The 10,476-nt window shown below is 41.3% G+C and overlaps 1 protein-coding gene across 1 annotated transcript in view; it reads right to left on the bottom strand.

The window, feature by feature from the left end:
- Nucleotides 1–3,786: 3,786 nt before the first annotated feature.
- WDR43 (WD repeat domain 43) overlaps nt 3,787–10,476 on the bottom strand; it is a 46,609-nt gene continuing 39,919 nt past the window's right edge. Inside the window, exons 15-18 of the mRNA XM_045979632.1 lie at nt 8,800–8,913; nt 8,185–8,254; nt 5,523–5,572; nt 3,787–5,418 (exon numbers count right to left, since the gene is read on the bottom strand). Coding sequence (XP_045835588.1) covers nt 5,227–5,418; nt 5,523–5,572; nt 8,185–8,254; nt 8,800–8,913 — 426 coding nt within the window. The 3' untranslated portion in view covers nt 3,787–5,226. The remainder of the gene's footprint in view (nt 5,419–5,522; nt 5,573–8,184; nt 8,255–8,799; nt 8,914–10,476) is intronic.

The following is a 10,476-nucleotide window of genomic DNA, read 5'->3' as shown; positions in this document are numbered from 1 at the left end:
CCAGCTGCCCTAAGTGGGTGTCTGAGGAGACCCCAAACACCAGCACTGCAACCACAGTGACTGTCCTGTTCAAAGAAGAAGGATTAGTATGAAGCGAGAGGACCCAGAGCGGCATAAAAGGAAGCCAAGCGGGGCGCCTGGGTGGCTCAGTAGGTTAAAGCCTCTGCCTTCAGCTCAGGTCATGATCCCAGTGTCCTGGGAACGAGCCCCGCACTGGGCTCTCTGCTCAGTGGGGAGCCTGCTTTCCCTTCCTCTCTCTGCCTGCCTCTCTGCCTACTTGAGATCTCTGTCAAATAAATAAATAAAATCTTAAAAAAAAAAGAAAAAGGAAGCCAAAATCTCAACGCTGCCCATAACACCAGCCGATAAGACTATCCAATTCACCTCTCTTATTCCAATTCCACCCTCTGTTGCAAAGGCAGCCTTCCAGTTATAAAGGCAGCTTCCTCTGCGATGCTGTGGCTTCCCTGCGCAGAAAGAAGACATGTCACCACCCAGCATGAACACTCCGCTCCCCTGGAGACATAGACTTCTCACGGTAAATACACCAGATACCAATTTTTCTTAGAAGGCTGGTTAATGACTTCACTCTATGAAACTGCATCAACTCTAAGGACAAAGATAAAACAAACTTTCTGAACCTGCGAAGCTTTGGCCCAGTTTCAGAGCAACGTGACCACACCGGGCCAGGTAAGGCAGCAACCAGGTGGCCTCAGACTTCAGGGACTGCACTGGCAGACCACCATGCCCCTTCCCTTCCTTCTAACTAGAAAACACACCATGGTGGGGGCGACGTAGAACGGAATGCTTTCACACCTACTTATCTCATCAGGAAATCCTTTACCTTCAGCAGCCAGTAAGTAGAGTATTTCCTCCCTCTTTGAGCCTCTTACTACCTGCAAACAATATGCCAGGCAATTTTTAAAGTGGTGATTTTCAACTTCCGGGTTAAAGGTTGTTTTGTTTTGTTTTGTTTTTGTCAGAGAGAGAAAGGAGAGCACACAGAGAGAGGAGTAGACTCCCCACCGAACAGGGAGCCCGATGTAGGACCCTGGGATCATGACCTGAGCCAAAGACAATTAACTGACTGAGCCGGCCAGGCAACTCAACTTTTGGATTTTTCATTTGACCTTCCTCACCTTAAGTGCATTTATAATCGCCCTGTTCGTCTCTGAATGATCTTACTAAAAATTATCCACATATTTATGACAATCTGATTAGAGTACTGCCAAGTACAGCCCAGCTGGTTTTCTCATGGCAAGGCAGCCAGCTCTGTACAGAAGAGTGAACCGCCCCCTGCCCTGGGGCTCTGCCAGACTGTTTCTGATCTGAATGATGCCTGCTCATCTGTCCACACGGCTGTGGCCTCTCGTTCTGCATCCTCTGATGCAGTATACAATTTGGACACATAATGGGTGGGCACAAGGGACGGTGCTGAGGGGCCATAAAGGTGAAGACCACGACATCAGATTAAAGAAACAAATTGTATGCCTGAGTTGCCTTCAAAGAAGGGTTCAACAAACGGTCATTTATGAAGGGCAGACATCATAACCCCTGCAGCCCTGGAGGATTGACCAGGAACATCACTTACAGTTTAAAGAAATCAGGGCTGAGGGTTTTCATGAATTCAGATTTGAAGAGCATGAAGAGTAAATGAACGCCAATCCTTCCTACCTTGTGGACACGCTCCCTTGGATGGGTCTCTCGTGGTCTTCTCCCATGCTGGGGCACCAGGCCTGGGTGCTCTTCCTCTGTGCCTTCACTCCAAGGGAAGCTCATCCAGTCTTGTAGCTTTACTGTCACATACATGTCAATACCAAATCTCTGCCTCCCTCTCGACCTTTCCCCAAGTCGACCGGGTATGTATACACATGCCTAATTTGGTATCTATAATTTAGCATGTCTGAAACTCAATTCCTGATCTACTTTTCTAAAACCTGTTCCACCCACAGCATCATCCAGGCGCTCTAAAAACAAAACAAAAAACCCCTGGGAGTCTTATCGGAATCCTCTGCCTCTCACACACCTCATAGGAAATCCCATTCGCTCTAACTTTAAAACAATCCCAGAAATCAACCGAACTCCATGACCATCACCCTGACTTAAGTTACCATCATCTCTTGTTTGGATTACTGCAAAGGCATCCTACTGGCTTCTGCCTGTTAGGATGCAGTCCTTCGATTTCTCAACATAGTACCAGGGTGATCACAAAAGCCAGAGCACAGAGCACTCCTCTGCATAAACGTTACAACCACGTTTCACTGAGAGCATGGCTAGTCCCTACAGTGGCCTGAAAGGCCTTATGCAACCTGACTGCTCATTATCTCTGCTAAACTCTTGAAGCATGGCTAGTCCCTACAGTGGCCTGAAAGGCCTTATGCAACCTGACTACTCATTATCTCTGCTAACCTCTTGAAGCACTCTTTCTCCCTCTGTTCGTCTCACTGACCTCTCTCTACAACACAGTAACAGGCATGTGCTAGCCACAGGGCCTTTGCTGTTTCCTCGCTCCGAACACTCTTCCCCAGATATGCAGTTGCTAATTCCCTCATCCCTCCCTATGATCAAATCTCACCATCTCAATAAACTCTAACCTGACGTGTACTTAATTCTGCAACCTACATCCCCCCACATAGATTACCCATTTCCGTACTCCACTCTCCCACCCCAAGTTACCACCCTCTAACATACTACACAGAATCTATTTACTCTTTATACATTGTTTATGCATAGATCTCTCCAGTAGAACATTAGCTCCTCGGGACATAACTGTGACGTATACCAAGCAACTAAAAAATCCCTGGCAGAGTTAGCAATTAGTCAATTATTTGTTAAATGAACGAAATGTAAAATGGCTAACTTCCGCAGGAAACAGCCTTATAAAGCATCAATATACCCAGTGTTCTCACTACCAAGATCCTGTTTCTGACCCTCAAACACCCCTGTGCACTAAAACTTCAAAAGTCCCAAACCTAAGCTTGACATTTACTTATATCAAAACATATTTATACTCAATATATATTCACCTATACCCTAAGTACTTCTTACAAATTAATCTCAAATATCATTACCTATTTAGTATTCTTGCTAAAAAAATTTAAGCCAGAATCTAATCAGACAAATCCAGATTGTTAAAACATTCTCCAACACAGCTTAATTTACATGGAATCATTTAAACATCAAAATCATCACACATACACACTTCTGGATTAACAGAGCAAGAACACAACTGAATACAATGTATAACCCTTGATGCTGATGGAAGGTTAACTTCTCAAAAGATGGGGAAGAAAAACTAATCTCAGAAAAGATGACCCACACACAAAGAATGTTGCCTGGATTAGGAATGGAAAATATAGTGAAAAATACCTGAAACCAGGAATGTCTTTGGGACAAGACTAATTAAGCTATGGATTAGTCTAACCCAAAAAATAATGAGTAAGCAAAATAATGATAACTACACACTGGAGTCCGTGGCTCCCTCATGAGAGTTGGGTGCAGGGAAGTTAGATTCACAGACAAGGCAGAATCCAGTGGATGAGCATTCTCGTCCTGGCCCTGGCAATGCCACTGCAGCCTGGGGCAGCGGAAGCACCGACCAGCAAACGGGGCTGCATCTAAACTCAAAGTTCCTGGTTCTTTCACTGCTTTGCAAATTCTAGGTTTTCCAACAAATCCTGAGAGTGGATTTTTAACTTTTTAATGCTAGCGGAGTAAGATCACTTTGACACCTGCACACGAGCCCAAATATGGCTACGTTCCTCTACAAAGACCACAAGACAAGCACCGGGTAAAGATGAATATTTATTCACTTTACAAAGAGAATGGTATTAAATTGCCATAAACAGTTCCATTTATAGACAAATATAACTGTACATTACACCAGTAGCGGCTCAAACTTGTCTTCCCAAGATGCTTGTGTGGCTCCAGCTCTGTGAGCTGAGCACAGAAATCTCTGTTCTGCCATTAAGCTTAAAAAGTCCCTCAGAGATAATGGTTTTGTGTTTTACATATTCACAGGTGGTAAAAATAAACCCATCTCCCTGGCCCTCCCTTAGAGTTGAGCTTCCATCTGCATGTTCCCTAGAGAGCACTAAACAAATACTGGCTCATTTAATTTAAAAAAAAAAAAAAAAAATTACTGATAATTTGAAAAGGCTTTTGTAGCACACCAAAATACTTATTTATACATACATAAAAAGTCTCGAGTCAGATTTATTATTTTAAAGGTAAACAGATACCCTAACACTGCCAAGAATGGGTAATGAAAAGGAAGGAAAACATTAAATTACTGAATTATAAAAATATTTTCTTTGGAAAAAAATTCCAGCAAGGTTATCATTAATATCTAAAACCAAAGAGAAAAAATAAACAGTTGTTCTTTGATCCATTAGTAATTTAAATAAAAATGAAAACCTCTTCAAAAGCAGCTATAACTGAATTTTTTAAAAAGTTGCAGATAATGAGTACTTCTAAATCTATACACTGATGATTCTTTACAGGCAACTTGCAGTCAAGAAAAATCCTTAATATGGCTAATTCTTCAGTTTTTTAATTACCATAATTTTTTGTGTGTTTTAAAAAAATATTCCACATGACAGCTTAAAAAATAAGTGGCTGTTTGGGGGAAGCACTCCAAATAGTCAACCTGACTCAAATCAGATCACCACCAGTAATGGGTAAGCTAGGGATACTGGTATTTAAAGTTTTTAAATCCCAACCGTTTTTACTCTGAATCTTTAGTTACCCCTTCATATTTTATGAAAATGTACCAAATTAAAAATTGTTTTACTAGTGCCGCTTCGTGTCTGGATCTGATGAAAGATACCAACCTGAGATAAGAGCTGACTCCTTCACAAAGTCCAGTTCTTGAAACCCTACACGGGAAATGTCTGTCTTCACTTATGTCAATTCTTGCTATAACCAACCATACTGGGATATTATATTATAAAAATATACCATATATCGGACACTTATGTCAGTACATTGCAGAAAATGTGTCTATCTGCTGTGTAAAGTTTATTAACATTTGAAGGAAACACTCTTATTTACACAGTGAAGTCTGGGGTGCTCCAGACAGCGAGATGGCATGGGAACCACCACGAGGAATCTGGAAATGTGCAACGGTCCTTGGCGCCTGTCCCAGAGACAACCCTTCCCCGGAGAACTTGGCAGCACTGGGAAGGTGCGCCAGAGGTGACAGCTCCATCAGTTTGCTCTCCGTCCTCATTCTTCTTCACTTTCATTTCCAGGATCTAAGTCAGAATCTCCATTTAATTCTTTCTCACTGGCCACATCCCTGTCCTCCTCCCCATTCTCATCTTTCTCTTCGGCATCTTCCTCTTCCTCTTCGTTCTCTTCATCAACATCCTCGTCTTTTTCACTTTCTTTCTCTTCCTCATCTTCATCCCAGTTATCCTGGTACAAACAGATGAAGCACGGAAAGCACTCATTAAGGACTCGTTTGTAAGAGCGCCAAGGGCGTAAAGGCAGATTTATGCACCAGGAAACAAGGTACTCACATCAGAGTCCTTCTCTGCAATTTCATCATCTGATTCCTCTTCAGAAGATTCTGCAAGGGGAAAAGCCCAGCCTTAAGTTTGTAATCAACAAGCAGAGGGCAGAGCCCTAACAACTAAACAGTCAGATTCCTGAATTTACTTTTAGAAATACTGCATTCAGCTATCATCCATCTAAGCAGTAACATTAATATTCTTACCCGCATAAAAGTCCGTTTATTATGTTCTTCCATCAAGATCTCACTGAGTAGGACAAAATACCAAAAACCTAACAAAATCCATCTTAAAAAAAACTAAGCCGAGGATGTGGAGAAAGGGAACCCTTATGGTACTGCTGGCAGAAATGTAAGTTGGCACAATCACTACTGCAAACAGTATGGATGCTCCCCAAGAAATTACAAAGAAAGCTACCAGATGTTCCACCAATTCCACTACTGGGTATATGTCAAAGGAAACAAAATCAGGATCTCAAAGGGATACACGCACCCCACGCTCACCGCAGTATCACTTACAACAGCCAAGACATGGGAACAACCTAAAAGTCCACCAATGGACTGGACGGATGTTTAAAGAAAATGTGGTAACTCCATTCAGCTATTAAAAAAAGGAAATCCTCCCATCTGTGACAACACGGACTGGCCTTGAGGGCACTGTGTCAGGTGTGTAAGTCTGACAGAGAACAGTGAGTACTGCATGATCGTACTCAGGTGTGCAACCTAAAAACAACAAACCAACAGACACAGAGAACAGACTGATGGTTGCAAGAGGGGTGGCGAGTGGGGGAAATGACGAAAAATCAAAAGGTACAAACTTCTGATTATAAGAGAAGTCAGTCTTGGGAATTCAACGTACTTAACAGTATCATACTATATATTTGAAAGCTGTTAAGAGATGGGCGCCTGGGTGGCTCAGTGGGTTAAGCCTCTGCCTTTGGCTCAGGTCATGGTCTCAGAGTCCTGGGATCGAGCCCCACATTGGGCTCTCTATTCAGCAGGGAGCCTGCTTTCTCTCTCTCTCTCTCTGCCTGCTGCTCTGCCTACTTGTGATCTGTCAAATAAATAAATAAAATCTTAAAAAAAAAAGAAAAGAATCCTTTGAAAGCTGTTAAGAGAGTAAAAGAAGTTCTCTGAGCAACTATGTGTGGTGATAGGCGTTAATTAAACATATAGTGGTGATCAGTTCACAATATATACATAGATCATCAAATCGTTAAGTTGTACACTTAAAAAATGTTGTATGTAATTATAACCTGAATTATATTTCAGTAAAACTGGAAAACAAATGAGGTCTAAGTAATAATCCAGGCATGCTTTTATGTCCTTCAGTTATGTTTTATTATTTTCTCTATAAAGGTTTTATTTCATTTTTTAGGTATTAGATATATATTTAGGTACTTCATAGCTTTCACTGCTGGCGTGAATGAAATCTTTTTTTCCTAATACATTTTCTGATCAGGACACACATCAGTAGACACACAATACATTACTGAGAAAATCATGCTATTGATTCCTTTCTGATCTTGGTGTCCAGTAAACTTACTTACGTCCTATCTCATTAACTGTAGATTCTCCTGCATTTTCTAAGTTGAAAAGGATAACAACTGCCACGGCCAAGGTTCTAGAATTCACTTCTTTCATATAATACCAGGCAGGCTATCCAGAAGCAATAAAAGGTACATTATTGTCTAGTTGCTGACTTTATGGGAATGCTTCTCAACGTTGGTCTGATAGAGATTAAGGAAACTCCTTTAAATTTGTAGGTTACTCATATTATCAATAATGAGATGAAGAGTGAATTTTACTGAATTCTTTTTCTGTATCTATTAATATATATTGTTCTACATTAATCTGTTCATGGTAATTAAACAGATTTCTTGATGCTAAATCATCTTACTTGGTAATGACATATTATCCTACTTAAGTACTTCTGAAATATTAACTTGCTAACTACTCAGGATATTTAAAGACATTCTAAAATGTTTTCTTAACTGTCCTTATCTGGTTTTGACTCATAAAATGCCTGAACTGTTATATTTGACAAAACTGACTTGTTCCTTGAAAGACTGATGAAATTCACCTATAAAAACTCTGTGCCTGGTATCTCTGAGCTAAAGCCACTGGCTTATTCAAGGTTTCTATTTCTATTTCTTTTTTAATTAAAGATTTTATTTATTTATTTATTTGACAGAGAGCATGAGCAGGGAGAAGGGCAGAGGGAGAGGGAGAAGCCAGGCTCCCCACTGAGGAAAGAGCCTGATGCCAGGGCTCAATCCCAGGACCCCGGGATCATGACCTGAGCCAAAGGCAGATGCGTTTAACTGACTGAGCCACCCAGGCGCCCCTCTAAGTCACTTTTGGTCAATCTTATTTCCTAAGATATTATCTCTTATTATCTAGGGTTCTAATGTGCTGGCATAAAAGTTTGTCCATAGTGTTCTCCTACTTAAATCTCTTCCATACCTAGTGCCCTTTCTCATTTAACTGTACGGTATTTGCACCTTCTCTTTTCTTACTGGATCGTATTTTTGCAACAGGTTTGCCCACTTTATTAGAAAATCTGATGTACCATAGTATGATCTTAGTCATGTTCTACAAAATAAGGTAACAGAACTCAATGTTAAAAATGAATATTCCAATTCTAGATCTACAGAAACCTCAAGCCTTACCTTCCTCGTACACCAATTTTGCCTTTTGTGCAGGACAAGTCATTCCCTTTGTTTTTTCTGATGCTGTAACCTGAAAGATAACCAAGTATTTTTATGAAGCGGAGTACAAGGTTATCTTAAGTATGTAGCCACCGCTATGCTCCACCTTCCCCAACAGTAAACTCGTCCTCAACCAGTATGATGGATGACCTCAATATGATGCAGATCAAATACAGGGCAAAAAACAAACTTGTCAAATACAAGAATAAAGAGTTACTCTATAAAAGCTGAAAACCTTTTAAGGTGATCAGAACTTGTTTCCAAAACTGCAACAATATCCTATATTAAGTTAAAATATATGTAAGTTATTATAAATATATATGTTATAAATATCCTGTAACTTGCTATTCATAGTAGCACAGCCATCCTAACTATAATAACAACTGAAATAGGACAGTGAGAACCGTTGAGGAAAAGCTGAAGCACAAGGAAGTTTACTTCCAGTTAAAGACTGGACCCTGATTTATCAATTTCTTGCTGAAACATGGGGCTTTCGCTGCTCAGGTAAACAATCCTTATTCCTCTCTATTCCTATCATATCCAAAGCTTAGCACAAAACAATCTTGATGTACTCACTTGAGTGATTAGAAGAATAAGCTTTCCATGAAGGTGGGAGAGTTTCTGAAAAGTTTTTACTCTGCTTTCCATTAACTGATACAGTGTTCCCAGCTGGGGTACCAGATCAGGCAACTAGGGCGGAAAAAGATATCTCACACTATCATGACAAAGTACAGATAACAGACACATATATAAAGTACAGACAACAGACATACAAATCATGCTCAGATACAACCAAGTATCCAGCCACGGCACCACAAACATCTGCTTACACCTCCTGTGGCAGTGGCTGCTTGGGACATACCCCAGTAACATCTTAAACTTTCACAAGCTGACCTTCAATGTCCTAATGGCAAAAGATGGTGTGCTTTCTAAAATAATGATACAGGCGGGAGGAAGAGGCCTGGGTGGCTCAGTTAGTTAAGCATCTGACTCTTGACCTCAGGTCAGGTCTTGATCTCAGTGTAGAGAGTTCAAGCCCTGAGCCTCCTAAAAAAAGTAAATAATAGGGGCCCTGGGTGGCTCAGTGGATTAAGCCTCTCCCTTCGGCTCAGGTCATGATCTCAGGGTCCTGGGATTGAGCCCCGCATCGGGCTCTCTTCTCCGCAGGGAGCCTGCTTCCTCCTCTCTCTCTGCCTGCCTCTCTGCCTACTTGTGATCTCTCTCTCTGTCAAAAAAAAAAAAAAAGTAAATAATAAAAAAAATTTTTAAATAAAATATTGAGAGGTCAATGTAATTGAAACACTAAATAAAAAAAAACCATCATCACGTATCTCCGGGCTAAAGAGGGTTTCTTCTGAAACTTACTCTTTGATAGTATCACATGATCTACCTCTACCATAAGCAAGCTAAAGAAAGCTTTCCACAGCTTCCAGAGACCAGAAAACAGAGTGACAGAGTACAAAACTGACCTTACAGTATTTCAAACATACATCCTGTTAAAGAACTCTCTGAACCGTACTTAAGGAATTAAAGCCTGAATTTTGTCCCTCTAGGGGGACAAAAAAAAAAGAACCCCACTCTTTGCCCTTTAATTAGCCTTTACTTGCCCTCTGACTGCATATTCAGTCAGAGTTTCATTCAAATGTTAAATTTTAAACAGCAAACACACAAAAATGCGTAAGACAAAGTTTAAGGTGATCACATATCAATTGCCATCATCTCTTTATCTGCCCGTATTCACACAGTAAGCTCCAGGAACAGGGGGACCACAGTATCTTGTCCATTCCTTAAGCCCCGTGCCTAGCAGTCCCTCAGCTTGGAGAAGGTAAGGACAACTGATAAGGAGGAGGAACCAAAGGGAAGGTGAAGGAAAAAGCACTGCTCTCTGACGAGAGAATTCCCACAGGCCCTGGAGCCCTCTCCACACCATGCTTCTTGGGTCTACTGTGCCATGACTGTGAACTTTACACAACTGCTACCCCAGCAGTTCACCCTTGGCTCCAGAAGGGATTTCTCTACAAGGCCTCCTAGGGCTCTTTTCACTTCTAAGCAAATGAATGAAGTTATAAAATAAGTGCTGTCCTGTTCACCCCAAGTCCTGATGCTTGTGGGAATCTTCTAGTGCCCATCGCCCACCACTCAGCCATTCCACTTACCACCACCCTCAACTGATCCCAAGATTCCAAACCTGGGAAACCCCACAGCCACTCTTAGTGTCTTATACCTCCCCTCATTCTAACACCCTGGCAGAGC

This window comes from Meles meles, chromosome 15, assembly GCF_922984935.1.
Source record: "Meles meles chromosome 15, mMelMel3.1 paternal haplotype, whole genome shotgun sequence".
Lineage (NCBI taxonomy): Eukaryota > Metazoa > Chordata > Mammalia > Carnivora > Mustelidae > Meles > Meles meles.
The sequence above is the reverse complement of the archived record's forward strand: the minus strand, read 5'-3'. Positions and strand labels throughout refer to the sequence as shown.